We start from the raw sequence: 12,929 nt of genomic DNA on the forward strand, positions 1-12,929 counted from the left end.
ACCCAGCAAAGCCTACTGAGTGGAATCTTCCAATCGCTGGAGACAGCCAATAAAGCTGATGGCCTGATTCCAACAATGTCTGCTCGGGGTCATGCCCTTGAGCACATGGCGGCCCTGGGATGATTTATGGTAAGGATATTGCACCAGACCTCAATCCCAAGCAACTGAAGAAACAAGAGGAAAGTCAGGATATCACTTTCAGCTGATGAATACTAAGTAGCTTAATATTACTGAAGCATTATCCAACAACAGAGGCCACCTTCCAAAGGACAACTTTTAAATATAAATGATGGTGCTTATCGGAATTTGTGCATCAATTTGGACTGAAAGCCAAGAACAAATGATCTTTTACTAGCGCATGCCCTGGGAAACTTTTTTACCCTGATTCAAGGATGTAAGAACTTTTTCAAATGTTTTTGGATCTGACATGGCTCATAATGCCTGCATGCTTTCAAAACTATATTATCATCAACAAGTGAGCTGGGAAATACCACACACTTGTATCCTTGATGATGTGGTTTAATGGGGACACAGAATGTAGGAGGCACTGGGCTGGACGTCTTATATTCCCATATATTCCTTATGACCCATATTCCAAATTGTGTCTTTTAATACAACTAAATATGCTAGGATCATTTGTTTAAAGATCTGTATCATTTGTTCAAACATTTTTACTTGTATAAGAGGCTGTTGTAATTAGCAAGAAATAGTACCAATATTCGAATACTTTTACACTTAGGAATCATTCTTACAGAAAACGAAGGTGACTATTTTATTAGAAAACAAAGGCTACATGTTAATACATCACCACATACGACAATGCTTACCAAAGAACTGTAAAAAATTGGTCTAAAAACAGAAAAAAGCACAATGACAGACACATGGTATAGCACACCTCTAGGAAGCCTGCAGCCCTAACTGGAAATAAACACATACCCACACACACATATGTACAGGTTACATAAGCAAAGATGTCTAAAACAGATTGCAAGAGAAAGATAAACACTCCTACATGTATATGTGTGCATGTTTTCCTTAAAAACACATAACATGCTTTTCCTTCATTTTACTCAGCTCTGAGAAATTCGTGATCCAAAACTGTTCCATGCCTAATACTACAGATAGAAGAATATCATAAAGCAAAAGTCTACATCTTCCTAGGAGCTGCTAATTAGAAGTATAAAATGCGTTTTGCATTTTTTTAGTGTAAAATCCACATACAAACAGAGATTGTTATACAGTGCTTGTCATTTTAATTGTAACATATTACCAAAAAGCTTTATATACATAGCTTTATACTATTTACATTACAGTAGAGGAATGTCAATGCTAATAGGTGATCAGTGCTTCCAAACTTTTTCAGTACTTACACATGGGAGATCTAAACAGTACAATATATTTAAGACTTCTAAGGAATTGTTTTCTCCTCACCGATAAAGCACGCCCTGACTAAAGAGAAGTCCTGTAGGCAGAGCCTTATCTATTCAGTGACTGGCACCTCCCAGGGGTAGGGACACACAAAGTGCCTTCACTGGACCTTACAGTTCTCACTGCCCTTGGGCTCCAGTCCAGCTTTGGGGCTGGGGGCAAGTCGGCCTCGCTTGACCCTCAGGCCCTCTCTGGGGCTGTCAGTCGGACTTCTCTCAGGAAGATTATTGACTGGGAGAGATTTCCTGGTGGGTTCTCGGAGGATGCTGCCTGAATCTACTGGGCTCTGCTGAGCAACTTTGACCTGCAACACAAACATCTCTGTTAGAGGTTCAATCACATTCACATTTCCACAACATGAGAAAAATAAAGCACTATGTCACTAAGTTTTAAATTAAGTTCTTCTTCTCTAGGAGTTATATATAACTGTAGTATTTCCTCTTCCCTGAGAACAGGCCCCATCTAACAGAGAACTTAGGAGGATACCAGGTACAACCTCTAACCAGTCATCAGATGTCCCTTGGCACCTCTGATGGCAGACTGTGCCCTATTTACCTATGTATCCCTAGTGCCCACAACATGCTTGACCACATGGTACACATCCAGTGAATTCCTAAGTGGAAAACCTGCCTCTGTTGTCCTAACTAGCCATTCCTGTTGTTTAAAACGAGTATAACCCAAATGAGTAATACTACCTCCACAGGGTGGAAAATTTTAAAATGACCGAGGACCTGTTCAGGGTATTTTAATCATTCTCCCTTTATGGCTGGCTGTTTCCATATTGAATCTGGACTAGAGCAGAAGGGCAGCTATCTAACAATAAAGTCCGGAAAGAATAAATCCCCTCTCAAACATCCTGCCTTTTAAAGGAAAGAGATATCTCAGAAAATTTGAGACTTTCAGTAGATGAGGGAGTGAGGTAACTGGTGAGTGAAGATTTTTTGAAATTGGGTCAGGCTTAGCAGCTCACATCTATAGTCCCAGCTACTCAGGAGGCTGAGGCAGGAGTATCGCTTGAGCCCAGGAGTTTGAGGCTGCAGTGAGCCGTGATAGTCCACTGCACTCCAGCCTGGGGAACAGAGCAAGATTTAAAAAAAAAAAAAAAAAATTGAAATTTATATAGTAGTGAAAAAAGATACACGGTCAAAAAAGAGAAAAAAGAGCAAGAAAAATGAAGTATAGGAAAGCTTCACCTAACCAAAGTTAAAGGCAAGAGTGGAAGACTCAAGTAGGAAGAGCTTTCAAAGAGAAAGGAGAAGGGCCTCTTGCATAATGGACACAAGGATCTGTGTCCAGCACAGACGCTGGGAAGTAACTACGTGACAGACACTCCCTGAGCAACTGACTTCCAGGGATCTTCTTCTGATGCAAGAAGAAAAGGGAATGGAAATTATTTTCTCATTTATATTCTTTCCATAGGAAGCATGTGGTTTGAAAACAGCAGTTAAATACTTTTCATTACATGAAACACAGTAAATCTGGCCAACAGATCAAATCCCAGGAAAGCTCACTTCTCCCTCAGAGTGTGTCCAGGACACTGAAAAGACGCAGCCTTGGAAGGTCAGGACTTAATGGAAAATTACCATCCATGGAAAGTTGAAGGAAAAAAATAAAACAGAGTTTTGCTGGTACTTTTTTTTTTTTTTTTTAAAGATAAATAGTGATTCCAAAGACAAGGTTTCCCTGGAACCCACCAGATGTACAAGAAACAAATCTTTAGGTTTGCCATTTAAAAAGAAAGAAAGAGACAGACAGCCCATAGGAAATAGAAAGTTTGAGCCTGTAAGACTCTTTATCCCAATCAAATGGCTAACGTCCACTCTTTGGCTTCTCCCCTCTAGACTCAATTTCTGATACTGAATTGAGGACACTGTAGTTGTGATCAGAATTTAAACTATGGATTTGACCCGCCTGTTGGTTAGTTAGCTTCAGAATGGTCTATAACCAGACAAAGTCAAATTCACCAAGTATTTATTAAGATAGTACATCCTCCTAGAATAACACAGGGGAGGAAAAAAAAAATAGTGCATGCATACCCTAATTGTCTTATAAATGATTCTGCAGTAGCAATAGGGAGAGGGCAAATATGCAGATAGTTCAGCGAAAATGACCCTCACAAGTAGGAAAAAATGCAAGACCCCCACAAAACTAACAGCACCATCCACGACGGGCTCTACAGCTTACTGGCCGGTCCTCTGGAACTGATCACAAAGCCCAGGTTCAGGAGATCAGGTCTACAAGCGCTGTCTCCCTTGTTCCCAACAAACGAGGGGTTCCTGAGCTTATCCATCCCAGTGACATAATAGAGAATGATCCTTACCTAATGTGCATTTTGCCCGTTTTTTCCCCTTTGAACTTGTCAGATGTTACTAAAGGTCTTGCTAAATGAATGACCTAGGAAACTGTCTCTCATAACCTAGCCAGTCACCTCAAAGGAGAACTCACAACCCTGAGTTTCTAAGCAACTGCTTTGGGAAATAATACCTCGTTCTAGATTTTTAAAACTAAGTGATGTAATACGTTTAACAGATGAGGCAGCAAGCATTTTACAGGGCAACTCAGAAAATGCTGAATTAAATTAAAAATTACTGGGCTAGGTTTTGAAGAGTTTGAATCTAATCATGAATTCCATAACTGCCCTCAAAAGGTCCCCCTCCTCATTTGCAAGTGCACAAAATTGCTTAGCAATTCATAACTGCTGGTGCCTACTGAACAGCATGTAGCTAATGCACTGAACAAAATCTGCAGAAACCATGGTTACTACTCCCTACTCAGCAGATTTAACAGCAGTGAGGAGAGAAGGCCCCCTAGCGTGCAACGCTCTTTTTCCTAGATAGTAAGTCTGAACGCCACATGCAAACTGCTTTTACCATCAGTTCTTCGCAACAGAAAAAAAACGACTCGTGATGATTTCATAAGGCCATTTCCTAGCATGCCTTTATAAACATCTATTAATGTAATCACTTCAGGACATTCACAGTTCCATTCATTCAGTGAATATTTGTTGAATGTCAGACACCGCATTAGACATAAACTATAGATGTAATCAGTAACCTCACAGAACTCAGATTGCAAATCAGAAGACAGATATTTAAACAAGAGATTACAATAAAGTGAGCTGCCTAAAGACAGTGGAGGCATAGAGTACCAGCTATATGTCATGGTTTTCTGTTCTAAGAGAGTCAGACAAATACTTCATTTGATCTCCATAAGCGTGAGACAAACAGGAATGGATGTTACTTTTTACTGAGGTTTGGGAAAGGGTGGCTCCCAGTCACCCTTCTAAGAAAATGGTATGGCCCATATCAGGACCCTAAACCCGGCTCCTCCTGTATTCAGTATCCAGTGGATATCTTGTAGTTGACAGCTTTGGACAAGCTTGGTAGCTCCACTGTTTAGGGGCACTAGTTGCTTAAAAGAGAAGCTGTTCTCATGTTCATTGGAAAGTCAGTATATTCGGCATATTAGATATATATTCTCCAGTATATACCTCAGTATTTTGTTGTTGGCAGTATGCAAAAGGTAAATCCAAATGTGAGTGAGAGAGAGAATTTGGTGGGAGGGGAGAAAAACTTGCACAAAACGGTAGAATATTTCCAATAAGAGTAACAGATGGGTCCACTTTAGTGAAAGAAAATCTCAGAGCATTCTTCTTCATACTTGAATAAAAATTTTATTATAATGTATATTATGAACGAATTTATTACTAAGTATAACTCCTCAATGCTTATAGTTCTTATACATCAACAAAACCAAATTTGCAAATCTGTTGTTGTGATGTTTAGATTAAGAAATCGAAATATATTGTACTCTTTAGATCGCCCACATGTAACCACCAATGTGTTCATATTTGGTATCCCAAATCCTAAGAACGTGCTTGCTCACTTATGAATTATCACATTACACAAATAGGGGTTATTACACTTTCAAAGCTTTGTTTTCTGGTTCAAGGTTATCAGCTCGCATACTTGATCAAACTCTGACAAGTGAGCAATCAAGGTAAAATCACAGACTGTTCAAACTCTTTGAAGCTATTCCAGCAACTTCCAAAAATATCCCCCTAGTCCCCAGTCTGAGAAACACTGGTATTGTAGAAAGATCAAGACTGTGGAGTTGAGAGGAAGTAGAGGTTCACACTGGGAGGTTAAATCTTTATGAGTCTTACGTTCTTCACTCTTTTATAATACCACTTACTGTGAGAGTTCAATAAAATGAGAAAGATAAATAAAATGCATATACTTTGCATACTTAAATGGTAGCTGCTGGTATGGATCATAGTAACAGGAATAAAGATCTGTTAAGCAAATATTCTCTATGCTCTACATAACATTTTCTGGGATGTTGTAGGGTACACAGAGGTCACTAAGATCCTGTTGTATCCTCAACAATCAAAATAGAGAAATCCATAAACAGAGTTCCTTTCCTTAGATATCTATTAAAATATGTGCTTTTTTTAAAAAAAAAAGAAAGTAAAGGATTAATAAAAACAATGAAGAATTAGCAGCTGGGGGCACATAAGTGAGAGTAAAGTTTGAAACAAACAATGACTAATACCAGCGGCGAAAAGGAAAATTACCTCTTCAAATCCTTCATCAGTAATGCCTGAAACTTTCTTAGAAATCCACTGAGTTTTGATGTAACAATGCCATTTTCCATCAAACTACACGTAAGTGGCCTGTTGACTCACGGATGAGATCACGTACCGTGATACTGTAATGCTCACCCGGTCACTTGCTCACTACTGACTGACTTAACACCACACCAAGAAGGTCAGACTTTTTGAAAGGGCTCCTGAATCAGGGGGTGCAGTGTCCGATCCTCACCCAGGTAATACTGCAATTTTCTGGATCTCAAACAGTAGATGGATGTTGACAGTAGTTTACCTTTTGTGATCTGCTGCCACCAGCTGTTGGTTTGGAGGACTCTGCAAGATTTTCTTTGCCGAGACTCAGTGGGGATAGCGCCAACTTCTGTGCAGCCAGGCGGGGGCTGGTCCGAGTTGCCATGGTTGTTCTTCGCAGGATATATGGGCTAGTCTTTCCTGTCGGGATGTCAGCAAACCCTAAGGGCAAAAAAAAAATAACTGTCAGCACTGCTAGGTCCAATTCTATCTACAGTGGAAAAGATATTCATTAGGTGGTTTTAACAAGGATAATGCAAACTCCAAAAACTACTTTGTCCTAGCCACTGTGGTCAATGGATTTACACTTCACAGTTGCCCTGGGAGTCACCAAATTGAATCAAATAACTAACAGGTTTTCTCTTATTAGAAACATAGAAAACAACAATGGGAGAAGAAGGGGAAAATAACACTACACAGAAAAAATTTTTTCTGCTTCTATCTTCTACGTAGATGTTTTATTTTGCATTTTTCTAAGATTTAAAGAATGCCAGCAGGCCTTATTGTAAAATTGGGTTGGGGAAAAAAGGAGGGTATAATGGAAAAATAAAAGATAAAAAAAAAAAAGAAAGGGAAAGGGGGAAAATGTAAAATGGTAACAGCTACTTCAGGCCAGCACTCTCGTGTAGGTAGGAGGAGAGAAGCTGACCTTTCTAAAGGTGATTTCACACTCACTCACGTTGTCTCTTTCCACAGAAGGAAGTGGCATGACTTTTGATGACCCAGGAAAGAAAGCCAATCCCAGGGATACTAAGAGTTAGTTAGTGTATCAACACACACTCCAGAATTGCATTCAGGGCTAACTAAAGCAGCATTTGTTTTTGTTTTTCACACTTTAACTACATATAAAAACTACCAGTGAGAGACAGATAACTATTTTTGGGCTAGAGTTACTCAGAACAATGCTTTTCAAACCATCTATGGCAAAGAATCAGTTTTGATATTTGGGGGCGGAGGGGGGGTCGAAGAATTTCCAATCTGCTGTGGAATAATATTTTTGTGTAATATAATGAGAACAAATCAATAGAAAACATGATATGTGCTTGGATGTTACAAAAATATCAAGTTGCTATGAAAATTTCTAAATTCCTACTTAATTACAATACATTGTTTCAGTCAGGAACCAATAACAAACAGTTCCTAGAATGGCTCCAGTCCTTGGGCCAGACTTGGGGGAAAACCAAGTTTAAAACAACAAAACAAAGTGTAGTCAGTGGCTCCAGCCAGGGGGCCAGCATCACAGGGTGCACCCTCCAGCTCACCTGCTAGCTAGGTCAGACGTGAACAAAGGGTAGGAAACCGTGACGGGCATCCTTGATTTAATGATTTTTTTCAGCATTCAAATAACAAATTCCAAACAGATTTTAGAGAGTCATTTTTCCAATCTACCAGCTCTTTTGTTAACGTGACACAAGTAATTAGATCCTAGAGGAAAATATATGCCTCATCCATTTAAAAGCAGACTATTGTTTATGAACGTCAGTGAGATTATTGCACAATAATGTAAAAAAGCAAATACTTTTGTCCTTTTATATGTGAACCATTATATGGAATTTCAAAAGAACACAAATAATTTTGTTTTTAAATTAGGCCTACCTTTCTTTACAACTTCTGGAAGTCCCTCTGGCTCAAACTCAGTACCTTCCGTGTCTTCTGCAGGGTGAATACCATTCATGACTGCTTTCTTGCTTTTTTTAGAAAAGCTCTCTGGGGTAGAAGGTGTTGGTCCTCTACCATTCTCCCATATTCCACTGGATCTTTGCCTCTTGCCTGAAGCTTTATGTTGGCCAGATGATAACCTCTTTTCAGTAACAGAAGGGATTGGAGATGGTCCTGGAACAACTGGATCTAGCAAAGGAGACCCTCGGGAATCTTGTTTAGATTGCTGTGAACACAGATGGGCCACTTGTGTCTCTAACATCTCTTTAGCTTTCTCTAACTTTTCATGGCTTATAAGCAAGGAACAGTACTTATCCAAGTATTCATCTGCCTCCTTGGTTTTTTCTTCAAGAGTTTCTTTCAGTTCTTTGATCTCAGTCGTTAATTCATCGACCTTGGTATCCATAACAGTACCTGTCCAAAGTAAAGCAACACATCATGTGCAACTTGATGCTTCTCTAGTTAACAATGGGCATCGTGAAGCAGATAATCTTAGACGTGTTGTTTCTTTGATTTTTTTGAAGAGGTTGGGGAGATATATCTGTATATGTTCTTATAGTTCAAACAACTCTTGTTTGGGAGGTATATCATATCAAGGCAGATATTCTAGTCCTGTGACATTCACTGGGACAGCTTAAATAAAATCCACCAAAGTCTCAAACTCGCATTTCAGCCAACTCATTAAACGTTCTTGTAGCGTCAGTTATATGCAATCAAATAAATTCATTTTTTACATCCTTATTTTCCCCAGTCCATTCTGTCTACCATAAGTGGATGAACAGAAGTCAGTAAAGATTATGAAGCTTCTGTTGTATGGCTTTGGGAGACAAGATTCTAACAGATGACCAGGCAAATCCAAAAAAAAACACTCTGAAAGCATTTGAAGGCAATGGAGGGTCTGATGAACAAGGGTTTGGGGGAATACTATAAAGATGGGAATCTTTGTCAACTTGTAGCTGCCATGGGTGTATTAAATCCATTAGAAAAATCCCCTGAAGCCCCAATCTACCCTGAGCACTGTTTCCAACAGGGAAGACTGTTGACCCACACCCTGCTATACCACAGACCAGAGAGGCCAGTCAGATTATGCTTGTCATCATCTATCCACACAGTAAGCACATGCCACTCCAGGGGCATAAGTGGATAAAAGTGACAAGGAGAGTTATCATTTCTTTCCTTTTCTATTTTGCCTGCACAACTAAAACTCTGCCTCCCACCCTCACCCGTTCCCTCTAGTTGACCCATAGGAATGGACTGAGGATAACCAGAATCAGCTATTTATAAACTACCAAAGCCAATTCTGACGCCAATCTATTGACAAAGAAACCACGTAACTGGACATCAACATAAAAAACTCTTCTTAGAATGGCTCATTAGCAAAAAGTACCACCAGTTTTTTCCATGTTTTATAGAACAGAAGATGCGATAATTCTATTTGAAAATGGCTTCATTCAGGCCAGGCATGGTGGCTCCTGCCTATAATCCCAGCACTTTGGGAGGCCGAGGTGGGCAGATTGCTTGAGCTCAGAAATTCAAGACCAGCCCGGGCAACACGGCAAAACCTTGTCTCTACAAAAAATACAAAAATTAGTCAGCTGTGGTGGTGCCTGCCTATTGTTCCAGCTACTCAGGAGGCTGAGGTGGGAGGATTGCTTGGAGGTCGAGGCTGCAATGAGCCATAATGGCACTACTGCACTCCAACCTGGGTGACACAGCAAGACCCTGTCTCAAAAACAAAACAAAAAAGCCTTCATTCTGAGTCTTATAATGATCCCAAGATAAGCAAAAAATTCAGAAATTGGAAAATGGACTAATGGTAAAAAATCAGCACTCAGTAATAGAACACAGCACTAAAAATAGTTCCTATGCACGCACACCATGTGTTATTTCACTACTGGAAAAGAGTTCTGGCTAGTTGATGTGCCCCAGTTAACACCCACCTGTTTTCTGCTGCTCCTGTGCAGCTTGAAGTTGGGAGAGTTCTTTCTGCAGTATCTCCTTTTCCTCTTCCAGCTGTTTACAGGATTTGATCAACAACTTCATTTTCCCCTGGGCACGTTCATTTTCCTTCTTCAACTGATTTACATATTTTAGATTGTCCATCTACAAAATAAAAGTAATTCCATTTAAAACCTTGAATTTCTTTTTATAAGCATATGGAAAAATAATTATGAGATATAAGATTCATATATTGTAAATTTAAGAATTATTAGATTCAATACAAAACATCTAAAGATGCACAAAACCATTCACCTTCTCTACTCAGTTTCCTAAGTCCCCCCAGTTGACAATGTGGTTTTGCCATTCTCTTTCTTAGTATCACAAGTATAAACTATGGTTCCTGAGATGTCTACTAAGTGCCCACTATGTCTGTATTTATCCAGTGGGAATCGCACTGGATTACTGGACAGGGAGACAAGGAACATATTCTTGGTGAGTCCAAAATTCTCAATGACAGAATTGTGTTCCCATTTGTAATCACACTGTTACAGTTTCAATACCTGCCTTGGTATTTGTTTTAGCCATACCAAGTGAAGGCCAAATGATATTACAGCTCACTATACAAATTTAAATTTCAATGTGGCTCGAGTAGAAAGACAATAGAATGATGGGAGAATTGTGTCCTCATACGCTTCTCAGTGGTACAAGTTCACATTCTTATTCACAATTCCCAAATCAAAAAAAAAGAGCTATGAAAATGATTTAGAGGCAAAACTCAACCTGAATAGATAAAAAGGTGTTTATGTCTTTATTAATTAATTTATTTATTTATTTTTAAGACAGGATCTTCCTCTGTCACCCAGGCTGGAATGCAGTGGCACCATCATGGCTCACTGTGTAACCTCCTGGGCTCAAGCAATCCTCCCACTTCAGCCTCCCGCATAGCTGGGACTATAGGCATGTGCCATCACAACCAACTATTTCTTTTTTTTTAAGAGATGAGGTCTCACTATGTTGCCCAAGCTGGTCTCAAATTCCTGGCCTCAAGTGATCCTCCTGCCCTGGCCTCCCAAAGTGCTGGGATTCTAGGCATAAGTCACCACACCTGGCCCAGTATGTATAGTCTCTCTTTATCCTGTCTTGTGAGAATATCCACACATTTTGCTGCAGAAATATGAATTTGATTATGCAATATTATAGCAGATCCCACTGGGATATTATATATGGCATATGCATTATATTATTAAAATGCAGAATTCTAAAGCCATCTGATATGGCATCATGAATTTCCAAAGGAAGACCAAACAGCAGCAGGAGGAGGAGGGGGAATGAGGATGGGGGACGGAGAAGAACCCAGTACCATATTCATGTTGCAAGTAAATGTTAGAGCTTGGATCTCATCATTGTATATTTCATCTTGAAATTATTGGCAATGTTGCAGTAAACCTTACCCTTTCAGAACTCGCTACTTCTGATTCCAATCACAAATGAATCCAAGACCCATTTAATTCTATTTCAACAGTGCTACTTCTTTCTATTATTAAACCCAACATCTCATTTTGTAGTAGCAGAACATTATTAATTATTGTGATTTGGAATTTTACTACTTTGTATTTAATTGGTAAATTTCCTTTACCTTGATAGTTGTGTAAGAGCAATAAACATAATAAATTTATACCTAGTTTTCTATTTGTATATATTCAATTAATCTCAAAATTTAAAAAATATAATCATCTTCTAAGTAAAATATTTGCTGGAAGATATTTATTATCCAGGTTCATTATTATACACTGTGGGTATTTATCTTATGAAAAATGTCTGTAGGAATGAAAACACCTCCTTTTCCAAGTAGAATTACAGTGGTACCATCTTGAGACTAGCAATCCTGACACTAGGGTTCACCTTCATTGTTCCTTAAAAAAAAAAAAAAGTTCTATGATCCTTGCGTGAAGAGGAAGAGAGGAAAATATCCACACATGTCTGCCTGACCAAGGTGCTCTGCCACACTTTGATCTCCCCATACGCCACAGGAGAGTGAGTATGGTGACAGTGAAGTTGGAGACAGCTCATTCAAGATTTTGGAATTGCCCATCAGACTGTTTCCTATAGCTTAAGAGGTCTGCCCTCGTCTGCTGTGTGGCTGGATCTTCAAATCTATCTCAAGAAGTCTTTAACATCTTCTAGTTTGAGAGGATGCATGAGGCAATGGATAGCTTATTCAAGCTATGAGACTGTAGATGACCCACTGATTTTTTTTAAAGATAACTCAGCAGAGAACTGATGAATGACATCATTTTTGACTACCAAAAATTTTCATAAAATGAAAATGAAAACATTTAATGCTATACCATTAAAATCACTACCACCTGTATAAACCATTCGAAATCATGAAGCAAATTAAAGTGAACATACCTTGGTTTTCTTCAATTCTTCCAAAATCTGAGTAGTAGCTTTCAATGAATTATTGAGCTCTTCTCTACTAGACTTTAAAAGGTCCATCTCCAACTTCTGTGAACTGAGACATTCTTCTTTAGAATTCAATTTATCTCGGTATGTCTGGATTTCTACTTCATACTAGAGCAAAACAAACAAACAAAAAAAAACCAAAATGTTACTTTAGCCAGGAGGCACAGCTAAAAAAAAATTGTAAGAAAAACAAAAAACAGCTGGGCGCAGTGGCTCACACCTGTAATCCCAGCACTTTGGGAGGCCGAGGTGGGCAGATCACGAGGTCAGGAGTTCAAGACCATCCTGGCCAACATGGTGAAACCCCGTCTCTACTAAAAAATACAAAAATTAGCTGGGCGTGGTGGCAGGCGCCTATAATCCCAGCTACTCGGGAGGCTGAGACAGGAGAATTGCTTGAACCCAGGAGGCGGAGGCTGCAGTGAGCCAAGATCGTGCCACTGCACTCTAGCCTGGGTGACAGAGTGAGACTCAGTCTCAAAAAAAAAAAAAAAAAAAAACTCTGCCTTTCCAAGGACTATTTCGACTTTGCAAC

General features: G+C 39.3%; 1 protein-coding gene across 2 annotated transcripts in view; it reads right to left on the reverse strand.

Annotated features, from left to right (window-relative positions):
- Window positions 1-748: 748 nt before the first annotated feature.
- Window positions 749-12,929, reverse strand: part of CENPF (centromere protein F) — a 53,301-nt gene continuing 41,120 nt past the window's right edge. For both annotated transcript variants that reach the window (XM_024250618.3, XM_063725216.1), the window contains exons 16-20: window positions 12,341-12,502; window positions 9,928-10,090; window positions 7,925-8,401; window positions 6,312-6,490; window positions 749-1,732 (exon numbers count right to left, since the gene is read on the reverse strand). In XM_024250618.3, the coding sequence (XP_024106386.2) occupies window positions 1,529-1,732; window positions 6,312-6,490; window positions 7,925-8,401; window positions 9,928-10,090; window positions 12,341-12,502 (1,185 nt within the window). In that variant the 3' untranslated portion in view covers window positions 749-1,528. The remainder of the gene's footprint in view (window positions 1,733-6,311; window positions 6,491-7,924; window positions 8,402-9,927; window positions 10,091-12,340; window positions 12,503-12,929) is intronic.

Source organism: Pongo abelii, chromosome 1 (genome assembly GCF_028885655.2).
Source record: "Pongo abelii isolate AG06213 chromosome 1, NHGRI_mPonAbe1-v2.0_pri, whole genome shotgun sequence".
In the NCBI taxonomy this organism is placed as follows: Eukaryota; Metazoa; Chordata; class Mammalia; order Primates; family Hominidae; genus Pongo; species Pongo abelii.